The sequence below is a fragment of the Arvicanthis niloticus genome, chromosome 10 (genome assembly GCF_011762505.2).
Source record: "Arvicanthis niloticus isolate mArvNil1 chromosome 10, mArvNil1.pat.X, whole genome shotgun sequence".
Classification (NCBI taxonomy): Eukaryota; Metazoa; Chordata; class Mammalia; order Rodentia; family Muridae; genus Arvicanthis; species Arvicanthis niloticus.
Window position 1 is genome coordinate 19,890,035 of NC_047667.1, and position 19,835 is coordinate 19,909,869.

Genomic DNA, 19,835 nt, shown 5'->3' on the forward strand with positions numbered 1-19,835 from the left:
CTTTAAAAAAAAAAACAGAATTTAATTGGGACAAGCTTACAGGTTCAGAGGTTTAGTCCATTATCAAGGCAGAAAGCATAGCAGCATCCAAGCAGGCATGGCACTAGAGACAGATCTAAGAGTTCTATATCATGTTCTAAAGAGAACCAAAAGATTGTCTTCCAGGCAGCTAGAAGAAGAGTCTCAAAGGCCACACCCACAGTGACACCCTTCCTCCAACAAGGCCACACCTCCTAATAGTGCCACTCCCTATGCCAAGCATATTCAAACCACCACATTCCAATCCCTGGCCCCCATAGTTTGTTCAAACACAAGTCTATGGGCAACATACCTAGCCATAGCATAATGCAAAATACATTTAGTCTACCTTCAAGAGTCCACATAGTCTATAACAGTCTTAATGTTAAAAGTCCAAATTTCAGTCTCCAATGAGATTCATCTGAACACTTAACTCTAATACCCTATAAAATCAAAATCAAGATGTAGATTACATACCTGCAACATCATAAGATATACATTACTATTCCAAAAAGTCACAGTGAGGAAATACTGGACCAAAGCAAGACCAAAAACCAGCTGGACAAATTCCAAACTTGGTCTTCATGTCTAATATCAAAGCACTCACTCTTCTTTTCACCCTTGTTGACTGCTGTTGGCAAATCTGGCATTCAGCAGCAACAAACTTCGTTCTCTTGGGCTGGTTCAACTCCCTGTTGGCAGCTTTCCTCTGCACATGTCCCACAGTTCTGGAATCTCAAACATGTTGGGGTCTCCAAGGTAACTTCAATATTAAAGCTTCTTGTTCCAATGTCTGGGATCCATATATGATCTTCTGGGCTCATCTAAAGGGCTGAGTCACTTCTACAGCTCTGCCCTCTGTAGAACTCTAGGCTCTTGTGGACTCTACTCCATTGCTGCTGCTGTTCTTGATGGTCATCCCATGAAACCAGAGTCTCTAACACACTGGGGTTTTTCATTGCAACTAGCCTTCACCAATAGCCTCTATTAGGGCTCAGCTTCTTTGTATGATCCCTTCAGTCCTGGGCCATCAACAGCTACTGAGGCTGCACCTTCACCAATGGTCTTCTCTGGCCTCTCTCTCACAGTACCAAGCCTCAGCAGCTCTTCAGGACCCCTTCATGCCTTCCAAACCAACACCACCTGGGTGATTTTTACACATTACCAAGTACAGATAAAGCACAAGGTATGACCTTGGCTATCTTGGGAACACAGCTTCTTTGTACTCTCAGAAAACACTTCCCAGAAGATTTCACCTCAGAGATGCTTGTCATTTCTCAATCACCCCTAATTTCTTACCACCAGCTAACCAGCATCAATTGTCCCAATAGTCCCTTCTATTCTTGACTCTAAAGCTAGAGTCAAGCGGCCAAAGCTGCCAAGTTCTACTGCTTGCTGAGGCTGGAACATACTCCATACCCAACCTTGTTCCAGTACATTATCATCAGCTGTTTTCCAACTCCTTCCAACTGCCTAAGCTCAACTGTCCTGGAACTTGCTCTGTAGATTGAACTTAAGAGATCTACATGGCTCTGTCTCCTGAATGCTGGGATTGAAGGTATATACCACCATGCCTGCACTTACGCTTTTTTTTTTTTCCCTAGAATTTGCTCTCTACCAGGCTTGAAGAGGCTCAGAGATCCCCTTGCCTCTGTCTCCTGGGATTAAAAGCATGTACCAACATGCCTGGGCCTAAGCTTTTCATGGTCACTTTGTCTTCCAGCCTCAAGCTCTGGATCACAGATGTGCCCTCCATTTTCTAGATTGTAGTTCATTTCAGATTAAAAGTCCAAATAAAAACAATAACCAGATAAGAACACCTAGCATAGTATAACAATTCCTTTTCAACTTCAAACATACAAACAATAAGCTTAACTGGGTGGGATCTTGCTTGCCCTAAGGCACTCCCTTAATTTCATTTAATAATGCTGAACATGGGATTAAGCTCCCTTCTACTTCTTGGTGCCCCTTTACTCTTTGAACCATACATTTTGTATTTTGTATTTTTCCTTTCTCAGCTTGCTCTTTTTCAGTAAAATATTCTTCATAAGAGTGAACTTTAGTAACAGCACAATAGAATTTATACCAGGCTGTTTTGACAGTACCTTTATTGAAGCAATTAATCTAAATCTCTTCACCTAAGCCTCAGGCAGACTCTTTGGACAATAGCAAAAAGCAACCATGTTCTTCACCAAAATATCACAAAAACAGTCGGTAGGGGTAGTTGCTGATACTAAGGTCTGGTTCCCTAATTGGTCCTTGATCCTGTCAACAAAGAAGGCCTGGAACCAATTGCTGGATAGAAGGGACAGGTGGGACTTCCAGGTCCCAGGAGGAAAAGGGAGACACAGAGAAACAGAGGGAGCTTTTCAGCCAGGCTTTGGCAGGAGAAGCATGAAACAATCATATAAGATCTCAGGGAAGCTAGAACCAGTGGCCTCTGCCACTGGGGGATAGCCAAGGAGGTCAGCGGAGAATAGCTGATATGAGCTATTAAGCTTAGGGCAGGAGGAGAGATGTGGACAATAAATTACTAAGACAACACATTTCAAGGCGGAAGGTCCAGCAATTGTGCTAGCAGGCAAATTAGCTAAAGTAATAAATCTATCTGAGTGTTTTCATCCATGGAGCAAAGGTGGATAGAGAGAGAAGCTGGGTTGGTGCCAGAGGCTTGGTGAAGCTAAACATGGAGGAACAAAAAGGAACCGGGAGGCCAGAGCACTGGCAGCAGCTCCAGACCCTGGAGTCATAGCTCCCAGGAAAGGCAGTAGTTTAAAAAAAAAAAATATATGCACAACAACAATTTCTAGGTCACATACTAATATTCTCCACTGAAAATTCTTGGGCCAGATCTACACAGTTCAAATCAAATCATCATCAGCACCAATGTATTCCTACTCCTACTAGGATGGTCCCACTTTAAAGCCCCACTTAAAGCATTCCACTGCTTCCCAAATCCAAAGTCCCAAAATTCACATTCCTCCAAACAGAAAAAAATGGTAAGGCCTAGCAGAGAAATACCCCAGAGATCCTGGTACCAACTTCTGTCTTAGGGTTTCCGTTGCTTTGAAGAGATACCATGACCAAAGCAACTCTTATAAAGAACAACATTTAATTGGGGCTGGCCTACAGGTTCAGAGGTTCAGTCCATTATCATCAAGGCAGGAATGGGGCTGGAGGAGCTGAGAGTTCTACATCTTGTTCCGAAGGGAACCAGAAAAAGACTGGCTTCCAGGCAGCCAGGAGAAGGGTCTCAAAAACCCACCCCCACAGTGACACACTTCTCCCAACAAGGTCACATCTCCTAATAGTGCCACTCCCTGGGCCAAGCATATTCAAACCATCACACTGCCTGATTTCATTCATTATTCTTTCCTCTCCTTAACATTGCATCAAACAAATCAGATTTCCTGTGGGTAAATTCCTGGCCAGGTGATTGAAAGGTCCGGTTAGTTAACTCTTAACAGCAGACAATAGTATACAATGTATTGGGAGGCTTAGAATGTCAGGTCTCTACCCAAGGACAGAGGTAAAACTTACATCCAGTTCCTTTGGTCAGGAGGAAGTAGCTTCACCTTAATAAACCTCAACAATGCCCAGGTGCCTCCGTCTTTTCATACAGTAACTGAAACCATACTGGGCTTGCCCTTCTAGTGTCATCAAGAAAACCAGAGGTGAGCTCATCAACCAGGAAGGGCCTATTCTCAATGGCCTCCAAGGCATTGGTATCTCCCACCCCAACTTAAGGAAGTATGTTTAACCAGACTCGCCTGTGGCTTTCCAGAACTGGTTTCAGTCATTACCTGGCAATCAACAGGAAGTCATTAAATATTTGTAACTCAATAAATAAATGTCTAGACTAGTAATAATAAATGGCTATAACAATCCTACTGACTTTGAAATGCTAGAGGAACTTGATAGTTACTAACTGAAATACTACAATAGCTGGAAACAGATACCATTTAATAACTTCTAACTCATTTCTTAAAATACTTTTAAGTACATTTTAAAAATGTTAATATTTTGTGCATATGTAATGTATCAAATGATGTGTTTTTGTATGTGAATTGAAATTTTCATTGTACCTTTTAATGAAAAATAACTTTATTTTCTTATTACAAAAGCAGTATATGTTACTGAGATAGTTCAGCATGGTTTTACTTATCTAAGAGAGAACTTTTCTCCAGAGAAATACATTTCTTGGTTTATAATAAAATCAATAAGAAAAATTTAAAAATCTACAATCATAACATAGTTACCATTCTTTGACATATACAGACATTTATGCTCTACAAATTTACCTTAAGGTAATACTATGTATGGTTCAAACCACCTACATTGCTAGCAAAACACTGAGAACAGAAATTACATTCTGATTAAATACATGCCAACTCACACAAAATAAATAGCTTCATAAAAATACCATCTGATCATCAAAAAGGAGTGTACTTCAATGCAGAAAGTGTCCTATACCACAAGAAAAATGCCCTGTAGTACAGTATGCTGTAATCAGAAGACCACCTGTCCTAGACAGAGGAAGGAACCTCTCTCCAGGTGACATGCATACATACAAAGTCAACTGAACTGCCAGCAGTTCATCACATCTTACTTAGGTAACAGTCTCCAGGATTGTCTACAGTATAAAAGAACCATTTAGAAAATGCACGTTTTATGACTTTTCTTGCTACTTATCTTTCTGTGCAACAAGTGTGTAGTTCCAATGACAAGGAAACAAAAATAAAATGGGAAAAAAACCAATAACACTGGATTCTACTGGTGAGGTACAATACACTTCGTGGCTTCTGCATTCTTCTTTAGAAGTAACACACTGTGCATTCATAGTGCATTCATAGTGACAGTGTGTATATATCGGACACTCAGTGATCTTCGAACAGCAATCTGATTCTTTTAAAAGAGACACCCACTCACTGATGCCCCAAGGCTATGCTGCATCTGCCCCATGTCATGGGAGACCACCGGATCACAGTAGTGACAGCCAGAACAGAGGCACCCAGCAGAGGACCACTACTCCTGCAGTCACAGCCACAGCTTCCCACAGACCACATCAATTAGACAGACACAGGGGCATGTCTGCTTCTGACTATTTTGAAATTAAAAAAAAAAAATTAAAACTGTAATTTAGTCCCAAGAAGCCATCTTTATTTCCTTATGGGTTGGAGATGGTTCCACCTAGCCTTCATTCCCAACCCCTCAGGAGGCACTGAATCAGCCCTGTCCAGCTGTGTGAGGTACAAGCCTCAGAGAGAAAACAGTAGCTATGAGAGAATGTAAAGGCTGGTCCCCCTTTGGGAAAGTCTAGCAGCCAGACCCTGCACCAAAGGACATGGAACAAGAAAAACTTCTCTAGATGAAAAGGGAGACATGGATACTACTCTTCAAGAGAAGAGCACTTGAAAGCTTAGTTCCTGACACCCTCCATTTACCTGGTAGTCTGTCTCATTTCCCACACTGCAAGAGGTGACCACTAGCATTCATACCGCACTCCAGTCTGCTCTTCTCCATCACATGAAAAGAGCAGCTCTCATGAGCAGAAAAGGCTTCCTGAAGTTCATCCTCACCTAGAAACCACTTCTGCAGCAGTGCGTTCACACATTAGGCCAATCTCCAGCCAAGGATGCAGTCAGTCAGCCATAGGTAGAATGCTGAATGCCTAAGTAAAATGGCATTTGCAAACTTGCTTCAAAAGAGACAAGAACTAACTGGTTCAGGCTGTTGAAGACTTTTTGAGGCACAATGTAGTTACTATTCCTGTTAGGCATGAGGGGAAGAAATGTAGTGAAGGTTTTCCAGGCCTCATTTTTGGTAGCCTCAAATGAGAAGTTCCCACTTAACTTCCTGTTCTAGCCTCAGTGATGCTGGCATCCCACGCTTTTTAGTAGATCCAGTTCCTCGGAGAGGTCTGGCCTCAGCCTCACATCAGGAGAGCAAAGAGAGGGATGCCATTGAAGGGCATCTATGCTCAGCCAGCACATTCTCCACTTCCTAGGAGTCAGAAAGAGAAGCAAAGCTGTTATACCACAGCCAAATGATGAACAAAGAAAAGTGAAAAGAGTCCACCCCCAACCCTGCCACTGGTACCAAATCCCCACATCCAAACGCATGTGCCTGCACACACCTTGACTCTGGGGACTCAGGTAAACTTTAATGGCTTTTTTCCCTGAGGTGACATTATGACAATAATGGGGCATGTGTCTTTTTCAGAACTGAACCGTAAGTACATGTCTAAGATATAAAGCACAGATGGGCTGAATCTCTGTGGTAATGCAGGCTGCAACAGCCTAGAGACTACACACACACACACACACACACACACACACACACACACGTACACGTACACACACAGTAGCAATGAAGTCACAGGCCATATTGCTTCTAAGGATTCCAATGATACTGTTACCTTAATCCACCCTGACATCAGTAGTCAAAGGAGATCAACTTCTGGTTGGTCAACTTTGAACTGCTATTTAATGTTTACCTTGTAAGAAATTCTTTTCCTCGTAAAGTTTGTTTCTAAAGTATTAAATGTACTTATGGATCCAACCACCTAGTACTCCTGTTAAAAATCCTGGTTTAGTAGTTTTTGGAGGAAGCCTCTAACTCTACATTACTAATGAGCTCTGAGTTCTTGCTAGAGCACTGTGGAACGAGAAAGAACAGTGGCCGGCCATCTGTCTGCTCCAGGAGAAGTTAAGTACTGTCTCACACCACTGGCTGAAGTCTGCTTAGAAACAGGCAGAAACAACAGTGCAGTGTATTCTGAAAGATCTTCCAAATTTTTCTTCCTAACAGATAACAAATGTTAAGTGTTGTATTGTCTATTATAATTCTTATTCCTTGCACAGGTACCAGAAGGTACACATGACTACTAAAGTTGATGGATGTACTTACTACCAATAGTGTCCTTTCCATCTTCCCCCAGAAGGTGGTGTAAGAGAGCCATGCCTATAACCCTGGACACCAAGCATTCTGAGAACTTACGTTGCTTTGCTAAGTCTCAGCTTGTCAAGTGTGAGGAGGCAGTTTCAGAAGACAGTAGATGGGAAGTACAACTCAAGATACAAACCAAAAAATAAAAATAAAACCAGAAGCCTTCTAATAAGTTCAAGTTACTCAGCAATTTTATTAACCCGTTCTATACGGACATGCACATAAAACACAGTTCAAGTACAATTATATGCACTTTAAATGGACCTGATGCAATATTTCATTATCAATATCACGAGAATAAATCAGAATGCTACTAAGGATTAACATCTTCACTTTCAGCAGAGCTGTGCCTAAGAAATCTGCAATAAAACTGTTCCTGGGCCTCCCAGTTCTGCCCATTTCCATCCAAACAAGGAATGTCCAGCATCTTCTACATCACACGCCACTTGTCAGAAGGAAGCCCTTTGCATTTGCCACAGGAAAACCACATCTGAGTAAGTTGACTTTGGTGCTTCAACAACAAAAAACTATACACAATTCAGAGTGTTTTTAAACCGAGTCATATGCATATTAGTTACACACCCAGTGAAAGGCTCATGGGAAGGAATACTCTGACCCACTCCTGGGATCATATTTCCCTTTGTATAAGATTAAGAGTAAAGGCTAAACACACAGCAGATTAAAAACAGCAGCCCTCTCAGTGAGCATATTACAGCCCACAACAGGAAAGGGTGAGGGTACAGAAGGTTCAGGAACAGATAGTAAAAGTTCTATCCTGAAGCAGGAGACTGGATGAAATGACTTCAAGCAAAGTCACAACGCTCTGGCATCACCTTAGCTAGGATCACAAAATGCCACACAAGCAATTTACAACATCATCTTTTGAAAAATGAGAAGGTGGGTCACTATTTTACAATATTACCTGTGAAAAGCCATGGTGTATAGAAACTTTTCCATAAAGGAAACAAAAAACGTTCAGCTTCTTGCAGGAACACTAGGCAAGGAAATATAATAATATGCATATCCTACCAGTCAGCACAATGAGAAAGGATGGACTATCGGCAAAAGACCATTAGTCTTCTAGACACTACAAAACTAAATTCTTAGGCACACTTCTGATGTGTGTCACCTCTAGGGAGGGGCCAAGCTCCTGCATAGCAGTCCTGCTTAACTGTTAGGTACTTTTAAAATTTAAAAATGCCTTTACACAAACAAATCAGTCAAGGAAAGCTGGGTGATTTACTGAAACTTTTGACTGCAACACAACGTTCTTCTGAGATGGCAAGGCAGTGGAAGGTAACCTCATCGCTCAGAGCCACCTCAACTACCTGGCATGTTCTCCGGTCCACTGGCCACACCACGCTCTGAGCTCCTCAGGAACTTACATCACACCTGTCCCCACAAGAACCATCAGGCAGATTTATTCCCTAACAATTATACTGTTTGTTTTCTTAAATGACGTGTGTGGAGATCAACTACCAACTTCTACAAGGATTACATAGATCCTTGTCTGAAATGTTCAACCATTTGGTCTAGGACCAGAAGCGTGCTGTATCCCTAACTCTGTCTTCTTAGGAACCAGAAATAATGGCAAGCACACAGCATAACGCATGTCTAAGAATGATAAAATGATTCATTTACTAAGAGAAGAAGCCATACCCCAGTGATCGGTAAATGCTAAATTCTAGTTTGGGAACAAGGCAGAACAGTACTGGTTCTCTAAATCTCCTTTCAGTTGCTCTTTCAAGTCCATTCCCTGACTTTCTCATTCAGTATTGTTTTGTGTTTTGTGTTTGTTTCCCGAGTACTGGGGATGGAACTCGGGGCCTCCTATAGGCTAGGCAAGTACTCTACCACTGAACTATATCTCCAGGACCCCTCCCACCATTTTTCAGGATTTTATCTCCCATTCTGTTTTGAGTTTAAAAACAAAAATAAATAAATAAATAAACAATTATTTTCTTTTCCCTGTTTTATACAGGTAGATTCAAGTCTTCACCTATTTTCCCCATGAGAAAACTGAAAGCTTCACCTCCAGGTACTCTAGAAGTCATATTCTCTTTGTGGGGTTTGTGATACATAGACATAAGCAGAGCCAGGCAAACCTCCCAGTAGTAAGTAACAAGGGCAAAGGGAAAAAAAAGATGAAAGTGGAACTTCCCTAAACTCTGGAGTAAGAGTACTTTCCACTCTGTGTCTCCCTGCTGCTCCTGCTCAGCTACTCTGAAGGACCTTGCTCTAGAAGCTGAAGGACGTGGAAGGAAGCTACTGCTTTTCAGCTCCAACTTCTGCTCCTTTGTCTAACATACCAACAGACTGGTTATTTTTCTATTCAGTTTCATAAAGTAGGACTGAAAAAAAAAGATTTAGTTTTAGTATTATTTATGTTTATTTACGTGTCTATGTGTATATATGAGCTATATATGTTAAAAGTACCTGGGGAGCCCAGAAGAAGACATCAGATGCCCCAGAGCTGGAGCTATAGGTTACTGTAAGCCACTCAATAGGAATGCCAGGGACCAAGCTCTGGACCTCTAGAAGAGCAGCATGTGCTGTTATAACTGAGCTATTGCTCCAGCTCCTCAAGTGGCCTTCTTAACCTGGGACTAACTCTTCAGGAAGTCATTTAAACACCCAAATATCAAGATTCCAATCCCAGAGAGTTTGGAAGCAGTACTCAGTCTGTCTCAAGGGAACCAAGGTGTGTGTGTGTTTGTGTGTGTGCATATATATATATATATATATAATTTTTTTTCAAAAATTCTACAGCACAGTCTAAGAAATGTTTCTGGATAAGAACCATGCAAAAAACTTTCTATCACAAGACAAAACAAAGAAAATTGCTACCTTTCTCTCATAACACGACCCTACATGACAAACTGAGAGGTAGGGAATCACCTGTCTCTTCTGAAAAACCTCATGAGCCCTTTAAATTTGTCCCTTCAAACCATGTACCAGAGTGGACTGGTACTGGCCTCAGCAGCAGGGTGCTACATGTACCAGAGTGGACTGGGACTGGCCTCAGCAGCAGGGTGCTCGCTTAGCAAACACAAGGCCCTGGGCCAATATGGAGACTCCCCTTTAAGCAAGAAATAGATACAAATAAACTTTCAAGAGCCAACCCCCAGAAGACTTCTTGGAATATTGTAATATTTTCTTATATAAACAAAATGCCCCCAATAATACAGGTTATATATTCATCATCAAACCTTTTTTCATAACCAAAGAATAACTTTTCATATAAAAACTTAGCTTTAGGAAATTATTACAAGAAGTACTGATAAACAATGATCAGCTTTACTGAACTTACTGAAGACCCTCACTGTTGCCTGGAGAAATTCAGGGCTTAATGGTGCTTTTAAACAGCCCCAGAGGTCATGGGCTGCAGGAAAGTTACTGGAATGGCAAGGAAAATGAGAGCCACAGGACAAAAATCCTGAACTGTAAATTTATAAGAACTAGACTTCACCCCAGCCCCAGCCCCATTTCACAGCCAGCACAGGACTATCCAGCTCTTCAAGTTAGGAACACAAACCAAGACATATCCATATTCTTAGAGCTAGCTCCCCAGGGCAGCAAAAACTCACGACTGTTTCTGATGAAAAGAGGCAAGAGCTCTCACCCTATGTCCATTTGCAAACTCCAGGGCTTTCTGTGGATGTTCTGTAGCCTGGGCTGACCCTTGCTGGACCTGGCTGGAGAGGAAGGGAGAAGGGAAGGGAAAAGACTCTCCCAGTGCAGATCCAGACCCGTGTGCAGACAGCACCAATGGGGCTAAGATACCTATCAACAATCCCTGACTTTAAGACATCACAATGCCATGCATTACACCAGACAACCCAAAGAGAAGCTACAGGACAGGAAAATTAAGGCTATAAAGACAGATGTAAAGGACACATATGAATGACAAATAGGTTGTTACATCTCACGCTATTCAGCACTCCCTCCCAACAACCCCCCTTCCACACATACACACACACACTTCACAGAGACTGGGTTCAGACACCAGGAAACAGAAGAACCAAGTCTATGACTCATGCTTGGCTCCTCTTCTTTCACAACATCCCATCTGGGGACCTGTCCTAAAAACCCAACTGGCCATCTTGCCCCCGGTGAGGTGTTTACACTAGAATAGCTGGGGCTGCTCTGCACACGCAGAAGCTCAGATTCCATGTTCAGATTAATGCTGGGACACAAGTAGGTTAAAGTTAAATGACTTCTTGGTTGATTAGTGGCAAGGGCAAGAGGCCAAAGCTGGAGGGAAACACACAGTTACACCACCGGAATGCTGACTTGGGTCTTCGGCTGGTCCGCCCCTTCTTGCATGTCCAGGGCACGGAGAGGGCTGAGGGGCTTGAGGGGTCGGCTCCCAACACTGTAATTTCTTGGACGCCTTATTGTGTTCGAACTGGACAGAGGCGTAAAGCTGTTCCTTCTCATCCTTACAGGGGTTTGGCTCTTGGGGAAGTTGTGCTGATTGGAAATGGAGGGATACCATATACATGAAAGCCATACCCAAACCTTACCCATAGAGGTCATAACTGCTCTTCCTTCTGCTCCCCTGCACACAGGACTGAGCAGGCCATATTCTGGGCTCCTAGTCCCAGAGGAACAAAAGGTTCATCACAGGGGAATATCCTGGCCATCATGTTGAAGAGCAGTAAGGGAACCAACAAAGGGGTTCACTTAACCACACAGGTTGCCAAGAAGAGACCATGGAGGTGACCTGCATCTGCTGACTACACTGGCAATGGCCCCCTGGATCCTGCTTTGTAAATGGAAGTTTCCCTAGGGGTGCAGCATGGAATTTGTACATTTCACTTCTGCAAACACTTTCTATATTGAACTCAATTCCCAGTTGCTAACTTTCAAGGCTAAGATTCCTAAAGAAGTACTCGGGTTAAACTAAAAATTGCCTCATCTTTGCCTCTTGGAAGTAAAGAGACATACAGGACATGAATTCTGGATTTGGTTTTTGAACACAAAAGAAACCCAAGTCTCTTGATCCCAAAGATTCCAAGATTCGGGGTAAGCAGAAACTACTTACAGTTGGCTTGTCACGGTGTGTATCTACAGCATCCACATTCAGTGTAATTGTTTCCACTTTGCAACCTGACAAAACAGGAAAGAAAAGCTGTCAGAGGCACGCATGATGGTTCACTCCCTGAAATCCCAGTACTTGGAGGCTGATGCAGGTGAACTGTCATGAGTCCCACACTAGCTGGAGTTCCAAGACAGACTCAACTAGTGTGAAATCCCCATCTCAAAAGCAAAACAAAATAAAGCCAAGCACAAGACATAAACAATCAACAAAATGGGAGGTGGGTTAGAAGGAGAGGAGGAAGAAGATGAGGAAGAGGAGGAGGAGGAAGAGGAGGAAGAAAAGAGAAAGCCATCAAGAGGAAGCTCAAAAGTAAACTTTAGTCTAAGAAGAGCGAAGCATATGCTGGGGCCTGTGTATTCCTAGACACATGCACATGCCATTTCCAAGCAGAAGCAATGAATGGGACACCTCTTAGACACAAGTGACCACTTCTAAACCCAACAGTCTGCAGTCCCCACCTCACCAGCTCATGCTCATAGTTACCATAGGCCACAGGAGTAAGTTTGAAGATGATGTGGAGGGGGCACTTCAAGTATGGTAACTCATCTGAAAGAAGGAAGACCCAGGGAGGAAGTCTTAGTATTACAGAATAAGGTCATGGGAGGAAGAGAGACTATAAGGGGCTCATGAGTTTTCTTCACCCTGACCGTCACCTAGAGTTGTACCGCTTCTCCCCTAAATTCAAGAAACTGTCAAGTCCAAAAGAGTCACCCACAGTACTGAGTGGTCAGGAAGGAAGGAATGGCAATCTAGATCTGAAATACAAGCAAAAAGGAAAGAAGACTATGGCATACTGACCACTCAAAGCCAGTCAAAGGCTTCAAGTGGTCTGAGGACTAGGGAAAGGAAGAGCCAGAGTAGCACTTCCTATGGCTTTCCTAAAACAACTGCTCTACTCCCAACCCAAAGGGTGAAGACTGTTCTAATAAACCATCTGCAATAGCTAATGAGACAAAATGACTGTTCAACCACCAGCCTTGATGCTACCAGTCATGTCAGCTTGAGGCTGGCCCTTTAGGCTGATCAGGCAGCATCAAATCAGCCATTCTCCATTGCCAGCTTTTGTGGCAGCAGACTGAAGGGAGTAGTGACTGACCAATGGCTGCTGGGAGCTCCTCACTGCTGCCTGAAGAATGTACTCTATGAGTGGAAGAAAGGGAGAGCCAGTAGTCAAGCATCCTGCTACCACCAGGATCCCTTGGGATGTGCTTACCCCCGCCCCCATTCCTTCCCTCAAATGGCACCTGCGCCTTTATCCAAGAAGTAGGCCAGGAGGCAGCGCATGACAGCCTGGTGAGAGATGACGAGGATGTTGCCTTGCCGCTCCAGCTCCATGATGACAGGCTCCAGCCGCTGCACCAGGTCCTGGTAGGACTTGGAAGGGAAGGAAGAGAGCTGGTAAGAGGCCAGGAGCATGGGCAGCCAACTGCGTGGCTAAGTTCCAGAGTCAGGAGACTACTCACGGAGTGCCTCTGTGTTGCCTAACTGCCGCAGCCCTGGCTTCTAAAGAATACTCAGACCTTTCAGAAGCAATATTTAGATCAAACACCACAGTTCGAAAAATTTTAAGTGTGAATTCAATTCGTTTCTCTTTTCATCACAAGCACTAAAATACAAGCAAAAAGGAAAGAAGACTATGGCATACTGACCACTCAAAGCCAGTCAAAGGCTTCAAGGGGCAGCGTGTAGAGCAACAGAAGAGTTCTGCAGGTTTCCTGAACCTCTGCCATGTCATTTATCTACCTTTGCCATGTACACTTCCCTATGGTAGGAAGCCACATCAATAAGGTAGTGCCTCGAACATGGCAAGAAGTCACTCATACTCACTTGGTGACTCTATCTGCTTTAAAGTAGAAGGAACAGAATGGAAAATGTAAGATCATGTTCATTCTACAACATTCTCAACTCAGAAGACATCTTCTCACCCTGTTCCCTAGAGATCTTAACCAACTCTTAAAGTGTAAAGCCTGGTTGTCTAAGCTGCATTCAACAGTATGACCAAAGGCAGGATAGCAAATGATTCCTAAGTCACCCCTTTTCCTCCCTTTAAGGTCAGTGCCCAGCAAAGCACCAGGCATCTTCTCAGAGTAAAGACTCACCTCCCCACCAGGATATCGATACAGATACTTCTCCTGATCTCGAAGTGCAAATTCTTCTGGATACTGTTGCTCAATCTCTGAATATGTCATCTCCTCACACACGCCCTGAAAAGAGCCATACCAGAGTTGGGATGTAGGCACTCTCTATCTCAGATGAGGAAGATGACATTTCAGAACACCAGTGCTTTACTATGTGTTGAGGCCATGTACTGAGTCCTTCCTTGTACTGCACCTGTCTATGCCAGGATATCAGGGTGTTACAAGGTGCCTTGGATAGGACAGGACAGGACAGGACAGGACAGGACAGGACAGGACAGGACAGGACAGGAGGCACTGTGGAGAGAGGTGGCTTCTCTAGCTTGAGCTACCACTCTAGTCTACTACTACAAGGAAAGTCACAGGAGGGAAGAGTCTGCAGGATAACAGGAGCAGGAACCAGAGGAGGAGAGGAAACTGAGGGGAAGAGAAATCCTGTGGGATGGATAAAAGGGTAGAGAAGGATGGAAAGAAAAAAATCTAAGCCGAGCATGTTGACTCACGCCTGACATCTCAACATCCAAGATGCTGAGGCAGGGAGATCAAGAGTTCCAAGCCAACCTGGGCTGAGAGTGAACCCTGGTATCAATAAAACAAAAAGAAATGTACATTTGGAATAAGTGATAAGAATTGCCAAGAAAAATGTGAAGGATTTTCTCAGAACTGCTGACAAATTGATTAAAGAAAGTATTATAGAACTGAGTGATTGGGCATTTCTTTTTCTAAGGAGGGAAACAAAATGAGTCCTTGTTAGCTCTACTCTCTGCAAACACCAGAATGGCTCAGATAAAGATTGGCTCAGGTCTCACACTGGGTTCAGGTACTAGAGCAGCCAGAAAGCCCTGATGAAGGATAGTTATCCCTTCTCACTAACCTCTGAAATGGCAGGATTCAGATTCCTTGGTTTCTAGTTGATGATTCTGGCTTTCTAGGTTCCCTAGATTATAAGTCCTTGATGAGAAATGCCTACTCACAGCATCAATCTCATTGAGGATCTTCCACTGCTCATAGGTCACCCCAAGACACTCAGCTGTCTGAATTGTCCTCTTCAACTGGCTCGTCCACACTTTGAGGTCCTGGATCTCCTGTTCCTCCAGAAACTTCTTCAGAGCCTGAGCAAACTGGGGTTTGGAAATAAAAGCTAAAAAAACCATACCATACCACACATGCAATACACAAAGAGACTACTAGGCATGGCCAAACTATAAACACAAGAGGAAATAAAATTCAGTTAGAGCCCTTTGCGCTCTCATCACAAACGGTGCCCAATAATTTTCTGATGGCTGAACGATCACAGCAGAAAATGTTTCAAAGGACCCAAAGGTTAATCCAGAGCTGGCAACAGTAAGCAGAGGACATCTTCAGCACTTGCCCGCTATGTGACACCCCAGCCTAAGCCCAAATGGGATTTAAGCAGGAGGGATAAAACAGATGACCTCCAGCATGCCCTTCTAACTCTAAGCTTAGGAAATGCAGTCTGCTGGCTAACTACTCACCTGCTTTCCTCGCAATGAAAGGCCAGAGTCACCTCCAATCTTTCCCAAAAGGTTGAACTCGCTCTCTCCATGCCGGCAAAGGTAGATGGTACGAGGATGGACATGGATATTCATCAGGTAGTAGACAATCTTACTCTGGATGTAGTCCTGAACTCTGTTGACCAGAAATCTCTGGCCTACATTTATCACCTTTATGAAAGAAAGATCCCTGGAACAGGGGAGAAGGAAATTTCATGGTAAGAAAATCTGAAAGTAGGAATGAGGCGAGCAGGGAGCAAGGCTGTCAGCACCTGCAGTTAGGAGGCTAAGGTAGGAGATGCTCCAGTCCGACACTCTCAAGACAAACAAGGCAAGTCTGGGGAGAATGATTTGATACTGGCTTGTAGGGCCTCATCAGCTCTTCCCCTCTCCCCATCACTGGAACATTTGTAGAACCAAATGCTAAGAGACAGTGCATCCCCAAACCAAGATGGCATACTATTTCTTGAACTTCCTGCAAGAATGCACTATTTCTTCAGTGTCCAATCTATGCCATGCAGCATATCTAAGTGTGGAAAACAATTTCAGGATTTCTAGGGACTAAACTAAGTGACCTGAAGATTTTGTTAAACTCAAAATTTTGTGAGATGTCTGGGTCCCCTGTGACTTGGTCAAAATCTAGACAGAACATGGCAACTCAGGGGGAGGAGAGGAGAAAACAAACCACATGCTGCAAGGATACCCGCTGTACCCTCAGACACCTAAGCAACCTTTCTCAAAGACACTGCTGCAAACTATTTGCTTTATGGCCACAGGGTTTTTCTTAAATTTAAAGTAATAAGAGCTTATTCAAAATAATAAAAGGTACAATAAGGTAACTCACCTTTGACCTACCACCAGAGATAAAACTCTATAAACATACATACTAATAAACATAAATATCCCTCTAGAATGCTTTTCTACACAGGACTTAGAGCAAAGACATCTCTTTATGTCATATCTGGGGCAGTGCCTTTCAACCATTTATTATGGAAATATTTCTAAATACTTCTACTCTGAGAAATCCATTTGAAGAAAATGCAAAGTTCAAAACATGAATGAGATGACTGCAGTGATTTAAGACTGTGCTAAGCAGAACAGTTAGATGATTCTATTTGCTTGTCTACAATATCCTATTAAATGCCCTAAATGCTGCTTTTGGTCATCAGCTTGATTGGACTAAGCAATGCCTAGGGAACCAGGGGAACATACCCTCTGGGAATGTCTGTGACGGTGTTTCCACAGAAAACTAAATGAAGGAGGAACCCTCACCCTGACTGTGGACAGCATCATCTCATGGTCAGGGGCTGAACAACAGGAGAAAATGGAGCTAGGCATGGAGCCTCACATGTGTAATCTCAGCACTTAGGAGGCAGAGGCAGGACTGCCCTGAGTTCAAGGTTATCCTAGAAAACACTGAGACCTTGAATCAAAAAATAGGGGTAGAGGGAAGAGAAAGCTGGGTGAGCACAACTTTTCTGCTACCTGAGCCTCTGGGATATGAGCAAGCAGCAGCCTCCCACCACTGTGCTTGGAGGAAGACAGGCCTGCTCCTGTCATTTCCCTGTCAAGGTTGCTGTATCTGCTGAGCAATGAGACAAAACAAACTTCTCCTGAGTACCTTATCTCAATATTCTGTCACAATGGGGGAGAAAACTGGTGAATATAACATTGTTTCATCAAGATATAACTGTGTACCCAGTCATCCCAGCACTATTGAGGTGAAAACAGGAGGGTCAGGAGTTCAAGGTCATCCTCTGTTATATAATTAGTTAGAGGCCAGCATGGATTCCTTGACCCTCTATCTCAAAAATGCAAAACAAAAGACATTTCCTAGGGCAATGTCCCCACATGTCTCCATGCATATACTCTTTCTTCACCATGGACTTAACATTTTACTAGACCTCATACCAGGCAAATCAATCTGTATTCTATGGCTCACTGTCAATTGATACTATCACAGTCATGATGGCAAACACTGATCAGACATTTCTCCTTGAGTGAGGCGAACTTTAAAATTGACTAAAACTGATGACACATCTCCAAGGGCTTTTTATCTTACAGCATTCTACTTCTGATTTGGTAAATCTGGCGCAGCAGTTCTCAACTAGAGACAATTTGGGCCCCTAAGAGACACTTGGTAGTGTCTGAAAACACTTCAGTCATCAGAGCTTGGATCTGTTCCTGGCACCAAGTAGACAGAGGTCAGGGAGACTGCTAAACATATTAGGATACACAGAGTAGCCCCTGCAACAAAGAATTCCACAGTTCAAAATGTCAATAATGCTTAGATGGAAAGCCTTGCCCAGGGCAGTGGTTCTCAGCCTTCCTAATGCTGCAACCCTTTAACACAGTTCCTCATGTTATGGTGACCCCCACGTATAAAGTTATCTTCACTGCTACTTCAATAACTGTAATTTTGCTATTGTTACAAATCATAATGTAAATATCTGACATGCAGGATATCTGATACGGGGTCCCTGTGAAAGGGTCATTTAACTACCAAAGGGATCAGGACCCACAGATTAAGAATTGCTGCTCTAGAAAATAGAGAGGAAAAACTGATAAGAAAATATGGTTAAGCATGGTTAAGTCACAAATAATATAAATATCTGTGCTGGCTAGTTTTATGTCAACTTAACACAAACTTAAGTCATCTCAGAGGAGAATTTAAAAATTCTTAATTGAGAAAAATGCTTGCATAAAAATCAGGCTGTAAGCAAGCTGTAGAGCATTATCTTAATTAGTGATCAGTGGAGGAGGGCCCAGCCCATGGTGGGTGGTGCCATCCCGGGGCTGATGCTCCTGGATTCTATAAGCAGGCTGAGCAAGCCCTAGGAAGCAAGCCTCTCTGTGGTCTCTGCATCAGCTCCTGCCTCCAGACTCCTGCCCTGTTTGAGTTCCTGTCCTGACTTCCTACAATGATGGACGATGTGGAAGTCCAAGCCAGATAAAACTCTCCTCCCCAACTTGCTTTTGGTCATGGTGTTTCATCACAGCAATAGTAATTCTAACTAAGACAATATCACAATAAAAACTCTGTTCTGTGAAATGATACAAGTATCACAGGTTTAGATTACCAGAAGAAATCAGAGATCAAAAGAGAGAAAGTCAATTCTCCTTCTGCCTCAACCCTCAGATCACAGTGTTAAACCTTACTTATCATAGTTGTCTGGGTCAAGGGGCTGGTAAGTGACCTTGTAGCACTCAATTCTCTTCAGGAAGTCCTCCATCACATTCTCCCTATTCCTTTCAGGGTAGTCAGGGCTTGACACTTTTACCTCCTGAAATCACAGGAACATAAAGGCCTGGTCAGAGTTCTGTTCTTAAGAGTGAGCCCTCCTACAAACAGCCTCTTCTAAAGAACAGAGAAAGAAGTCCGTGAAGCAGCTTTTCACTAGAGCACTGGCATTCCCCAGTCACTGAACACTCTCATCCTGTCCTGTGACCCTGGCAACCAAGAAAGGGAAGACAGTGGGGAGTCATGTGCCTGCCTTTGGCCAGGGACAGAGGGAGTCATGCAGCTACTCCTGCTTCTGAGCCTGCAGCCCTTTACACATCTGCCTGTGAACACAGAATGAGCTCTAACTTCCCCCTACTGCTACTCAGAATAGGGTATATGACCCAGTATTTGACTCAGGAATCACTGCCTCTTCCTCAAATAAGATAACTACAGTTCCTATGATGTAAGGCTCCTTTAGGAGAGCATTCAAAGATGCCTACTTGGCAAACGACAAAACACACTATCCGATGTACTGTCCAGTGATGTGTCCATAAGACTCAGAAGAGCAATACTCAATGCTGATCAGAACATTAGACAACTGAAGAATACATGACCTTCCTACGAGGTGGCTGGGCAGGAAAAAGAAGTCTAATCTGGTGCAATACTTAGGTTTCAATGCCAGGTAATATCAGAACACAAAGCCAGGACTCCCACAATCTAAGCTGTTCCCCACTCAACAACTCATTTTTACTGTCTTCCTCAAAGGTCCAGACTCTTCCCACAGGAACTATAAAAGTATAAAGGCACAATGCTCTCAAGTAAAGATCTCTATGATGGTAAGTAAGCCTGTCTGCTTCCTTCCTTCCCTACTCAGAGTCAACACACACGCGCAC

General features: G+C 43.3%; 1 protein-coding gene across 18 annotated transcripts in view; it reads right to left on the reverse strand.

Moving 5' to 3' along the window:
* Positions 1 to 19,835, reverse strand: part of Pfkfb2 (6-phosphofructo-2-kinase/fructose-2,6-biphosphatase 2) — a 33,332-nt gene that overhangs the window by 1,532 nt on the left and 11,965 nt on the right. For 9 of the 18 annotated variants that reach the window (XM_034512926.2, XM_076941108.1, XM_076941107.1 and 6 more), the window contains 9 exons: positions 18,879 to 19,003; positions 15,702 to 15,909; positions 15,180 to 15,326; positions 14,170 to 14,274; positions 13,315 to 13,444; positions 12,554 to 12,616; positions 12,014 to 12,078; positions 11,260 to 11,439; positions 2 to 6,021 (listed from right to left, as the gene is read on the reverse strand). In XM_034512926.2, coding sequence (XP_034368817.2) covers positions 5,956 to 6,021; positions 11,260 to 11,439; positions 12,014 to 12,078; positions 12,554 to 12,616; positions 13,315 to 13,444; positions 14,170 to 14,274; positions 15,180 to 15,326; positions 15,702 to 15,909; positions 18,879 to 19,003 — 1,089 coding nt within the window. In that variant the 3' untranslated portion in view covers positions 2 to 5,955. Of the gene's footprint in view, position 1; positions 6,022 to 10,588; positions 11,440 to 12,013; positions 12,079 to 12,553; positions 12,617 to 12,723; positions 12,826 to 13,166; positions 13,211 to 13,283; positions 13,445 to 14,169; positions 14,275 to 15,179; positions 15,327 to 15,701; positions 15,910 to 18,878; positions 19,004 to 19,835 lie in introns of those variants that run through there. The other 9 variants (XR_013112792.1, XR_013112793.1, XM_076941110.1 and 6 more) reach the window with 7 other exon arrangements.